We start from the raw sequence: 12,869 nt of genomic DNA on the forward strand, positions 1-12,869 counted from the left end.
GGACAAGAATAGTCCATTTTTTTATTGGATCAATTTGGTGATAATCGGGCAAGTCCAATCCAATCTATTTGTGCATCGCAAATGATGATCCTATTATACAGTCACTGGCATGAACCCCGTCGCTATGTATGGTGATTTACAAATCTTTTAGTATTTTTATAAATTTTAAATCACATATGATCCCCTTACTATATATATGTGTATATTATATTGTAAGCATACTCATACAAAACTTAATACTAAATTCTTTATAAAGTTTATTTCTTGGACACTTGGTAAATAAACATACAATGCTTTCAATATTTTCTGGATATTGAGAAAATAGATATGAGTTTCAAACAGTACTATAAAAAGTTTCTTGTTAGATGATTATATATATATATATATTAGTAAAAAAACTGTTATGTTTAAATACATTATTGCAAAAAAAAAAAATCATATTTACCTTGTGATAAATATAGATGATTTTCTATTAAAAGTTTGAACAGCAAAAACATAAAAAAGCATTACTTTCAAATTTTATATTGGCTTCACAGAAGATAAATCTATCAATATATGATATATATATATATACACACACAAGCGATAATACATATACATAACAAAAAAATTTAAGTATTTATAGAAAGCAACAATATAATCCATAGGGCCTCGCATAATTAGAAAAGAAATCCATGATAAAACAACTTACTCTTACATTTAATCCACAACAACCCAAGCTTATAGAACAACAAAATCCTAAGTTGAAATAGAACAACACGGACAACAAACTATAACTAACACCAAGATACTAAGATAATAAGTTTTGCGACAACATAAACAATAAGACTAGAAAACAAAAAAACAAAGAAATATGTCGGTGGGGGTGGGGGGTTGGAGGATCGTGGTCATGGTCTTGGTCGTAGTGATGGTGGCGGTGACCTGCATAGATAAACACTTGGCTTTGAAGCTGGTTGAGATACACAATTCATACACGCTGTTTACTTCCTTTAGTACGTGCAAGAACCCTTTTTCCATGAGGATGGCTATGCAAGAATGCATAATGAAAATAAATCAGATTGTTCATATTGTTGCGAACAGTTCCCTGCGTGCAAAAGAAATGATCATGTAAGAGTCTTAGTCAAGTATTATTCGAGATGATGAGCATATATAGTTCTGATTTTTAATCATATATACCTTGGAGATATTAAGAGCAGATTGGGCGACATAGTTGCCGTAGGGATCCTGAAGAACCCTCAAGAAATTGGGACTGTTGGTAATCTCATTGATTATATGGAGAACCTGATCACCTTCTGCCTCTCTCAGGCATTTTTCAACAACATTACTTCCATACTTGTTCATGGAGAGAGACACATAACTTCCAGTTAATTGTGCTATTATGTCTGCTGTCACATGAGGAATCCTCAATCCCAGTATATATTGCACAACATAATTCCTGATGAGTAATGCAAAAAGCTCAGTTCAATCCGACAAGTAGTTAACACCCTGAAAACTCAGCAAAATTTTAAGTGAGAAAGAAGGACGAAATATTATCAAATATAGAAAGAGCACATACCCATAAGGATGTTCTGATAAAATCAGTGAATTCGAGGTGATCTCTGCAATAAGGCGGTCTCGTGGTTCACCTTGAGCATGGGCTACGCATTGTTGCAGGACGCAGCATCCACTTTTGTCAGTGGCAATGTCAAGACAGTTATCGGCTACTACATTCAGAATGTGCTGTGAAGATATTGGACAATGATGATAAACCATATAAGTTATCATTTATAATCTCACTAAACTAATATGAGAAGAAACAGCAAACTAAAACTTAGAGCCGAATGGAATGACTTCCAATGAATATAATCACTACTTTCAGATCTATGGCAATGTGAAATGCTGGTTCTATATATAATTTGATCATCGAGTATCACAGACAGAATATGGGCATCTAGTACTGCAGAAATTAAGGTGATACAGTCTTGAAACAAGAAGCACCATCACAACATTAAAGCATTTATTTGTCAAAGCAGCATTTAGTACACCAATACAATTCAAGAATGGGGTATTGTAAATGATGAAAAGTGTCAAATAATTTTTGTAAAAAAAATTCAAGTTATATATAGGGAAATATAACCAAAGCAAATATATATATATATATATATATATCCCATTATGCACCCAAAAGGCATGAATATGAAACTAATCCTCCACCTAAATGTTTGCAAGAAAACAATCACTTACGCATATGTAAAACATAAATAACAGAACCCTTTTAACATGGTGCACTTTTCAGCCAAACGCTTATTGCCTTCAATTTGGAAGGCTACCAAACATGTTTTACCATATCGAGCAAGCACAACATTAATCAACATTATAAGAACGTGAAGTGAGATACATGTATGCATATATACAGGATTTAATTGTGGAAGGCATAGAATTTAAAACAAATATCTAATAATCAATTTGAATATAGAATCAAATTCTTGTATTGTTACCTTGTTATCTTCACTAGAAAAGAATTTGAGGCAATGCTGAATCACGTGATGACCATTCGTGTCTTTTATGAGAGCAACAGTTACGCGCTTCAAAACAGATACAACAAGTGCCCTTTGTTTTGCTGTTGTCACATGCTCAATCAACTTCTGCACAGCTCTTGTTCTGCCAAAAACAAACTCAGAATCAAACAATATTTCAATTAATCTATCGGCATTCAACAAATTAATACGTGCTACAAAATAATTGATAAAGTAAAAGTAGAAATCAATCGATTGCATACCCATACATATCGATGCAGATATCCTTCAAGGTCCGGTCATCATCAATAACTAGCACAACTAACTCAGTCATCTGGCCTTCATTGCACACCTCAAGCAACTTCTGAATGAGATAATTACCATACTGATTAATCATCAACTCACAAATTTGATCCTTCACCTCTGAAAAGATAGCGTGGATTTCTTCTGGCTTCCCCTCTTCCACCACAGTCTGCAAATATCGACAACGATGTTGATCCTTGGCATACAAACACATCTTGCCCCTCAAATCTTCCAAAGTAGGCGAATAATTTGGATGACATCTAGATCCAAAGATGGACCCGTTACGCCAATCAGACATCAAGATTGATGCTGGATCGTTTGACTCAATGATTCCATTGGTGGCTGCTGATCTATACTGAAAATGGGCATTGTTTCTATTCAAATTTAACTGATGATTTCCATATCCCAACAGTTCTTGAGGACGTGGAAGGCCGTTTCGATGTGGACGAGGCTGGTACCCGGCCACAATTCCATTCAAGCTCCTCCTGGAATTATAAACATTGCCCAAATCATAGTCGGAAAGTCCATTGACATTACCGTTTACATAAAATGCATTGAAATTATCAGGATCGGCTAAAGACAGATGATTGTTTTGGGGCTGGATGTATAGTCCCTGCATCTGCCCTCTTGCCGCTGATTGAACCCTCATTCTCTGGATGTCGCCATTAGAGAACTGCGGATAAGAGAAACCATTGCCATGCGGTATATGATCAATTGATAAATTGTTCCTGATATTAGAACCACCAGGGGCGGGGGAGGTGGCGGCGCCTACAACACTATCATAAGCAGGTGGCGGCGCCAAGAAGGTCGGTGGAGGAGGTGGCGCCGACAGGCTAAGCCTATTGAACTCCGATTCGAGCGAAAGATCGTAAAGGGTATCGGAAAAATTACTAGGGCCAACATGGAGATTAGAATTCATCAGGGCAAGATTAGTGGAGTGATAAGAGCTGATCTCCGGGGGAAGATGATGGCTCTCAGGGACGCCCTGGAGGTGGTTTCCGGAGGTGAAAATACCAGTATCCTGCTGGCGGTGGTGGTCTCCGGTGGGGAAAAGGGGAGCATCCGGCTGGTGGAGGTGGTTTTCCGGCATTGAGAAATCCTGGAAGTTTGTAGGGTTCATCCTAAACTTTTCAAGATTCTCACGCTCCATAATATCGTAACTGATAACCAATTAAGAGAAAATCTTGACGAGTTATGGGGGTTTTAATGCTGGGATTTAAAGCGAGGTTTTTAAAGAGGTGCAATGCAATAGGACTCGGTTGTTATTACGGAAACAAACTCCTCAACTGAGTGATTCTAGAGAGAGAGTTTTTCTCTCTGACGAATGATTATAGAGATAGAAACTCGTACGTATTTACAGAAAATAAGGAACTTCCTTTAGGGTTTTGGGTGGAGGGTGAGAGAGAGAAGAGAGAGAGACTCTAATCGTCTATCTCATGCATGCAGATTTAGATTTCATTCAGTAATCGACCCCCCACTCGCGATTTCAACGCGTGTGGAATCATTGGATATCGATGGTCAGAATTTAATGTTATCAGTTAGATTCTTCATATATCTCTTATTAACACAAAAAAAAAAAAAAAGAGTTTAAGATTCAAAGTTTCCTATTACGCCACAAATCTTGGGATATATAAAAATCGGAAAATAACCATAAATTTAACTTCGCCAAAACGTATAAAAAATCTCAAAAGATTCGATTTGTTCAAATATTTTAGGAAAGTTTTATGGATGGGAGTAGTCTTTTAATATTTGTTATGGTTAGATATTCTTAGAATTAAAACGCCTTTATTTATTTTGATAACGGATGCAAGTCGAAGAATAACATGCACACAAGCACAGGTAGCTGGAATTCAGAGCGAAAAGCCGTACTGGAAGTTAAAGCATTATGCACTACTAAGAGTGGGATATTTACTAATGGAGCTGGGGATTATGGGGAACTTAGGATATGTTAATTAGAAAGAAACTACTAATCACAATTTTCAGATAAAGAATCAACAAAAATTAATTAGTCTATGGACTGGATAGTCGCATTTCTTTCAACAATGACTGCATCATTTCATGAATGCTTCCAATCTGGAGATATGAGGCAGAGCCAGCAACAAATTCGTGCACCACACCACCGATGTTGATCCAACTGCGTCCTGGTTGCTTGCTCACCCCTTTTTCCCTCATAACCCTCCTCAGTTTCAACACATCTCGCCATTGACAATCTGCAGCAAATGAATTAGACAACATAACATAGCCTCCAGAATTCTCGGGATCCACCCTAACAAGCATGGTGGAAATAACCTGAGCCAGTTCTATCCTATTGTGGAGCACGCAGCCAGAAAGCAGAGAGCCCCACACAAAATTATTCGGTTTAAAAGGCATACAAGTGGCAACACCAAGAGCTTCTTCAATAAAGCCAGACCGAGATAGAAGGTCTACATAGCAAGCGTAGTGTTCCAATTTAGGTTTAACACAACTCTCTCCCCTCATCTCTTTAAAAATTTCACGCCCTTTATCTAACAGACCAGAGTGACTACACGCACATAACGCACCAAGGAGAGTTCCAGCATCGGGCCACAGACGAAGCTCCAGCATTTTGGAGAAAAGTGTTAAAGCCTCCTCTCCCTTGCCGTTTACAGCAAGACCTATGATCATGGCGTTGAATGAAACCACATCTTTCTCACTAATTTGGTCAAAAACCTTCCTCGCCTCATCCAAACTCCCACATTTTGAATACATATTTATCAATGCAGTGGCGAGATTTACATTTGATGATAGCACACCTTTGTGCCCTCTAGTTCTCATGTATCTGTGAACCCACATGCCAAGGTCTAAATCCCCGATTTCAGCACAAGCTGAGAGCACACTGACCATAGTGACATGGTTCGGACAACAATCATAATTCTCCATCATTGACTTAAAAAGAGTCAGAGCCTCCAAATCACAACCATTTTGAACATAAGCCCCTATGATAGCGTTCCAAGAAAGAACACTCCTTTTCCCATTTTCAGAAATTTTATCGAATGCTTCCCTACTCTTCTCGACCTTTTTGCATTTTCCATACAAATAAACGATTATAATATTCACATAATCACAACCTAAATTATTGTAGCGGAAGTCATTTGCACATTGTGTCAGTAGATGCAACCATTTCTCAATGTGTGGAGTATTAAGGATTGAACATGCAGATAAAACACTAACCATGGTATCATTTTCAGGCCGCAGATTTTCCTTCAGCATTACCATAAACAGCTTCAAGGCTTCTTCAGCCAATCCCAATCTAGCATACCCAGAAATCAAAGAAGTCCAACAACAAACGAAATTTCTATCAGGCATTTCATCAAATACTTGACGAGCTGAAACTAAATCCTTAACTGCCTTGACATGAGCCATGAGCAGACCATTGCAAACGAAAGGATCAAACATAAAACCCGATTTCACAACATGACAATGAACTTGTTTAACGCAATTCACACCAACGCCATCTCTAGAACACGCCTTGAGAAGAAAAGAAAAGGTCAAGTCATTGGGCAAAAGACGCCGAAATTTCAGTTCCTTGAAAGTCAAAAGCGCTTTCAAATAAAGACCCTTCTCGGCTAACACTCTGATGATTGCATTGAACGGGAAGATATTGGGTTCCCGTAAAGAATAGAAGACTTTGAGCGCCAAATTTGAAGGGTAGTGACCAATGAGACGAGTAGCAATGAGATTGTTCTGGTGTTCATTGAGGCGGAAAATGCGGGCATGTAATTGGAGGAGGTGAGGGGGTGTGATGCGACCTTGTAAGAGGCGGGAGAGATCATTTGTGCTAGGCAAGCTTGAATCAGTTGAAGAAACTGAGTGACAGAGCTCGGCAGAAATGCAGCGGAGTCGAGGAAACTGGAGCACGGTGGATGGAACTCTTGAGGGCGACGCTGTATGGGGCAGATGGTGCATGAAGTGAATCATAACAGGCAGTTTTGAGCAACATTTGAGTACATTTATTTATGGACTAATAGCATCATGCTGGGACTCAAATATAGACGACAAGTTGTCTGTACTTACTTTATTAGTAGGCAAGTGTAGTATAGACAGCAGCACAGATATAAAAACAGGTTTTGATAGTTAATAATTAAGTACCCTTAATAAAATTTACCATGTTAGATGAATCTAATCAAACCTGACTCGTCTCGGGAATTTTTGGGTTGCACAAAAAGAAAGGAACTGGCAATACAATGAGGTTCTACCCGAGTAAACTAGGTAGTTTGTTTCACTTCAGTGCTGTCAAACACAAATGGTTTTTTTATACAGAAGATAACTTGTATCTATGTACACATGAAATCAAGTAAACATAGTTTGCTTCTAAACAACTTGTTCGCCACTGGAAGAATCGATCTCTGCAACATAGGGCAATGACAGAAGCTCCATAAGCTCCAACCGGTACTCCAGGCCTCTAAGAAAGTGTCCCAGCAGCATGCACCTGAAAACCAAATTATATGTAAAATGTGAATCTGGGCAGCACTCACAACGAAAAATATTTTGCTGAGGTATCAACAGAATGTCATATTGCTATACTCCAGATATTGCAGCACAAATATTGATTAAAGATTTAATCCAAATACAGAATTTACATGTCAAAGGATCCAATAAGCGTGGGGAAAGAATGGCATCTGCAGCTCAAATAGGAGCAGAAGGGCCTCATAGGTGAAAGAGAAGGAAATTTTCAACACAATAAGATAAGATTGTCAAGCTCCTTTTTCTATAATGATTTGAACATATGAGCAGTAAAATGATGTCTTGACAGAAAAGTAAATAGCAAGAAATATAGACTAACCAAAATAGTAGGCGAGCCAGATAATCACGTGTCAATGAAATAAGGGGCTGGAATTGAAGAGAGGTGTTCTCGACAAGATCAACACAATCTCCTTCAGTTTCAACATCTACAGTTCCTATAGCACTGTTGTCGCCAAGATCAGGACCTTTCGAGTGCATCTTAGGAGAAAGCGTAGCCAAGAGACCATGTACTACTGAATGGATTGTATCTTTTAATTCAGGTGATGTTGGTTCTGATAGCTCGGCTACCTGTTCATAAAAGTAGATTAATCATTATGGTTACAGAAACACTTGCATAAAAAGGAGGAGGAAGCATAAAGAGTTGATGAAAGTGTACAATATCCAACTATATGATGAACATCCTTTTCATGAACGAAAATGAAATTATGGTAGTTCCATTGCTGTTATATGCTTCAGAAAGTGAAGAAGGATTTCAAAAGTTTATATGCAAAATACGATCTTCAGAAAAATCGAAATTCTTTTTATAAAAACATTTACTTGCTTTGCATGGAATTATATATTTACGTTCAAGTAAGTTTTAAGTTATAGTTAGCTACACGGCAACTATACAGGTGTACAATAACGGCCATATGTGCACTGTAACCAACATAAGAACAAGTCATAACCAATAAGATAATTCGGAAAAGGATCTGCCTCAGGAGTTTTATATGCAACCTAAAGCGTTAAAATGGATAAAGATAGATCAATCAGGAAGGTATAGCAAAAACATGACTTGCATTCAGCTGGAGAAAAACAGTAAGAAACACACCACATGGAAATACAGGTGGCAAGTTTCGTTTGTTAAAGACATTTATGCATTTGCAAACTTGAGTTATAACAATCAAAAGCCTGTAAACTTAATTCATAGTCCTTCTTGCGCAGACACTTTAAATCACGAAATCATAGATGTGTATGTTTCACCTTTTCTGGTTGCAAAGATCTCAAGTAATCCAATAAATCATTCTTTTCTTCCCCAACAAACTGTTGCATCTGAAGAGCTGCACTTTTCCTCTTAACTTCATGGAGCTCCTGAGAAGGATGAGATTAACAATAATTCATAAGATATCAAATCACATTCTGGACAATGAAGAATAAGCTTAATGTAAAAACAGAAAGCACCAAAGAGGCAAGGGATTCCTAAATAAACCAAAAAGGATTATTTTATTACATGCAATTCACAAAAGGAAACGAGTCCATTCAACTGTCAGTTACATAAATGTCCAACCATATAATGCAACAATTGACTATCCTGTGCAGATACCAGTGATAAAACACCATATTATATCAAAACTCCCATCTACCTATCAATGCACATATTATGTTATCGTCTGTGTATATATGGACAGGCTTCGGATAGGAGGCCTTCTATTTCCGACCCCCTCCCCCACAACACACCAAGAAGAAAAAAGAAAGAGTGAGAGAAAGATAATAGCAAAGGAAATAATGAATTATGGTAAGTAGTAGATCTTTATGGCAGAATTTATTTAGGTTACTCCCAGCTCATCAAACTGCAAGTCAAGGACTTTCTTATTTATCTAGGACCATACCTCAAAGACTTAGTATCAAACTCCTACTACAAACCCAAAATGCTGGCAACACAGAATGGAAACCAAAGTTAAGCATGAGAAGTTATTAGTATATCAGGCAATACGGATTACACATTACAAAAAGCCACACCTTTTTTACTGAAGATAAACGAGAATGCAACTTCAAAATGTACTTTCGAGCTTCAGGGGTCATTTCACCAAAATCGGGAATGTTGTATGTTACTTCTGTTTCATCATAAGTTGGCGAGCTTTCTTGGCTGAAGTTTCTGCTAATTCTTTCGTCCTCCAGATGTGTCCCTTCAGCTCCAAGTTTAGAATCTTCGACTTTTGATTTATCATTATTTCCTTCATATATCTCAAGATTTCTCTCTAGACTAAGCCTATATTCAGCATTTCGCAGTGTGTACCTGCATGAAACATGACAGTGACAAGTTCGATCCAATTCAGGCATCTGGACATCAAATGTTACCCTTAGCAGATGACATCCCAGCACTGCCATCCAGAATATGCTCTTAGAAAGAAATGTGATGGACATTCTTACAATGATGTCAGAGATACTCGGTATAAAATATATAAAATAATGTGACATGTAACTCCAGCCTAGAAATGCACCAGAAATACAATGTTCCCAAGTCGAGTGACATATATAAATTTGGATACATAACAGGGATCACATCTCCACCAGCAACAAGTTCCCTGCTGACATAACGATTCAATACCATGCCAACATACAAATAAGTCTGCATACAAATATATGTTATCCTCATTAGAGAGCCATTTGACGACTATCTCTGTAAACTGTTATCAAGTTAGATTATTACTGACGTAGACATAAAATCGATGGAAGCACCGCCTATTGAACGAATGTTATATGAGAGTGAATATTCAAGTTTTGAAATTATAAGAACGCATCATATCTACTTTTACTTAATTCATTTCTTCACTCTTTGTATGCCAAATACACGCACCGCTTAAATTTTCAAAGGAAGAAGTGTTTTTCCTACTGGAAAAGAATTCTTTCAAACAAAGATTTAATGCACCAAACCATGCTTTTAGTAATACATAAGCCTACAAGATCTGGTTGCATGAGTTTCTAGGTCCCTGCTTCCTCATTGTGACAGAGAGAGGTTTACTAAACCTCACTTTATCTAAACATTGCATCTTTTAAGAAATCTTTACTATCTTTCTTCCCACCACTGCTATATCCAATTGATCCTTCTCGTTTGTGGATAATGCGATTGATTGTTAGAATGTCAAAGAAGTGGCATACCCTGTCATCATGGAAGAAACCAACAGCTTGGAGAGTGGTTCCCATAAAGCTTCAATCATAACTTGAAATTGATCCGAAGGCAGCAGACCCAACATGCCAGATATGGTCCTCTTCATGGCATCTATAGTTGTAGGCGGAACATCTTTCTGAAGAAGGCTCACATCCAGGGGCTCTATATCTCGTACTAAATTAAAGAGGACTGATTTCTGAAAGATAGAAAGCCATTAAGCCAGGCGCCAAAATTTCATAATACACATACGAATCTCTTGCTTAGTTCCTTTTTGCTTCCAGTAATCTCTGTCTCTCTTAGGTGAAATCCGGGCAACATTTTTATGCGAATAACAATAACGACAGCTGATGCCCACTGCCCTCACACGATTATTTGCAAAAACATGAATTTGCTTCAAATTTCAATCGACATACTAGCTTTCTCATCCAAAAGAAACCCAATTATGGTTACTACAAATGCCCATGATTTAACGTAACTTAATTTTAACTTCACAGGCGAAGAAATTCTCCTCGTTTTTCTTGTATCACTCTATATATAAACTACCTCTACAATTTTTCCAAAGTTCAGAAAAATTCAAGCACAAAAGAGATACATTCAAACATCAAATCAACAATACCAAATCAAAATTAAGTAGCAAACTCAAAAACAAAGAGAAAACTCACCTTCGACCGCGAATTGTCGTCACCGGCACTAAAATCCCAAACAGAAGAAGAAGCTGAAGAAGCAAAAACCCGGATTCCCAGAGTTCGGAATTTACCAGAAATTCTTGTGGGCTCAACAACAGAAAAGGACAACGAAGGCAAAACACGAGGACGCAACGAACGTCCTAATGAAGGGAGAGGCGGGGGAGGAGAAGAACAGGAAAGAAAGGAGGCGAAGGTTGCCATCGACAACCAATCACCACGTCGTTTCTCTGCCTTCTCTCTCCCTCTCGATGGGCCCTCGCAGTAACTGCTACAGCCACAGCTCTATATATATATATATTGATATTTATATCTCAGACAAGACAACAAGAAGCGCTACAAAAAGCATGGTTGAGTCAAAACGCAGAATAGGTGGTGGGTGGGTGTTGGGAGATGGGCATCCCATGTGCCATGGCACGAGTCTCAGCCCAGACAGGCGGTGCGGCGGGTTTGAGCCATGGATCACTCGTTGTCGGCTGCACATGTACACGCTTTGGGCCTCTTGTGGGCCTTGTGTTTGTAGTTCCCAGAATGTTTAAGCTAGTAATCTTTCTTCATGTTGACTAGATTTGTAGTTGTTGGTCTTCCTTCTACCGGGCCCAATGGGCTGCCTTAACTCACCGTCAACGTGGCTGTGGTGGGCCTTTCATTTTCTATTCTTCTTCTCCTTGTCGAATATTATATTTGTTCCACAATAATAGTACCATAAATATCCAAAATATTCTAACATTATTTTTCTTGTCGTTCAATTTGTCTAGGTTAAAAGATCCTCAAAGAAAACGAACGATACAGTAAAAAGACCTGAACAACACATATGTAGGGTAATATTATCAATAATTTTCAATAATAGCACTTATAATAGATTATAATCGCACTAATTATAGAAGTTTCATAAAGATGAAAGTTAAACAATTATGTAGCGATTTTCTTACAATCACCCTTGTGAAATACTCATTATGCTAAGGGTTGATTATTTTTTACCCTACCTAAAAATGTAAAATTATATTTTAAAAGAAAACTAAAATTATACTTATACTCACTCCAAAAATAGTACACCTGACCCCTTTTTGTTAAGGTGTTAAATAAAATATGCTGATGTTGACAAAAAAAAAATATATAATTTTTTAATTTTATCACTCATTTGACATTTTTATGCAATAATTATGTACTTACAAGAAAAAATTACAATGATGTTAACCTCACTCCACACATATACACGCATATATTATCCATTTATAAGTACAAATATTATACATAAAAATTTTAAATAATGGTCAAAATTGAAAATTTATTTAATTTTTTTATTAGCGTTGGCATTTTTCTTTCAAGCCCTAAAGGAAGAGTGTCGGGTGTATAAAGGATAAATTTTTGAAATGAATATAAGTATAATTTTAAAATTTATTTGAGAAAGCATAATTTCATATTTTTAAATAGATTCCAAGTGTAATTATAACTCTTACGCTAAAACAGGACAAGCTCTTACTTCTTTTTTATTTTGACCCCTGTGATATGTAAGAATATAAAAAATTTTCCTATAAAATTTTTAATATAAAAAATCACCCTTATGTTATGAATAAATAATCACATCGCCCCCTAGTCAACTTGAGCATAGTTTTTTATAAACAATTATTAAAATACCCCTCCTAATCAACCAGTCAAATTAGACCTATTAATATATAATTATTTTAATTTATAATATATATGTAATTTATAATTATTAAAATATACTTATAATATATATAATTATAATTTATAAAAAAA

At 36.9% G+C, this 12,869-nt stretch overlaps 3 protein-coding genes across 3 annotated transcripts; all 3 read right to left on the reverse strand.

Moving 5' to 3' along the window:
- Window positions 1-765: 765 nt before the first annotated feature.
- On the reverse strand, window positions 766-4,202 carry LOC105169879 (putative pumilio homolog 8, chloroplastic). The gene is made up of 5 exons (XM_020696398.2): window positions 2,759-4,202; window positions 2,478-2,640; window positions 1,556-1,719; window positions 1,177-1,435; window positions 766-1,084 (listed from the first exon to the last, which is right to left on the reverse strand). Exons 1-5 carry the CDS (start codon window positions 3,946-3,948, stop codon window positions 968-970), a joined length of 1,893 nt encoding a protein of 630 aa, XP_020552057.1. The 5' UTR covers window positions 3,949-4,202; the 3' UTR covers window positions 766-967.
- Window positions 4,203-4,612: 410 nt separating this feature from the next.
- LOC105169488 (pentatricopeptide repeat-containing protein At2g13600) lies at window positions 4,613-6,866 on the reverse strand. The gene has a single exon (XM_011089882.3). It carries the CDS (start codon window positions 6,732-6,734, stop codon window positions 4,809-4,811), a length of 1,926 nt encoding a protein of 641 aa, XP_011088184.1. The 5' UTR covers window positions 6,735-6,866; the 3' UTR covers window positions 4,613-4,808.
- Window positions 6,867-6,953: 87 nt separating this feature from the next.
- On the reverse strand, window positions 6,954-11,407 carry LOC105169489 (MAR-binding filament-like protein). The gene is made up of 6 exons (XM_011089883.3): window positions 11,088-11,407; window positions 10,416-10,621; window positions 9,276-9,552; window positions 8,520-8,627; window positions 7,600-7,847; window positions 6,954-7,245 (listed from the first exon to the last, which is right to left on the reverse strand). Exons 1-6 carry the CDS (start codon window positions 11,310-11,312, stop codon window positions 7,128-7,130), a joined length of 1,182 nt encoding a protein of 393 aa, XP_011088185.1. The 5' UTR covers window positions 11,313-11,407; the 3' UTR covers window positions 6,954-7,127.
- Window positions 11,408-12,869: the final 1,462 nt, after the last annotated feature.

The sequence above is a fragment of the Sesamum indicum genome, linkage group LG8, assembly GCF_026168435.1.
Source record: "Sesamum indicum cultivar Baizhima isolate 11 linkage group LG8, ASM2616843v1, whole genome shotgun sequence".
In the NCBI taxonomy this organism is placed as follows: domain Eukaryota; kingdom Viridiplantae; phylum Streptophyta; class Magnoliopsida; order Lamiales; family Pedaliaceae; genus Sesamum; species Sesamum indicum.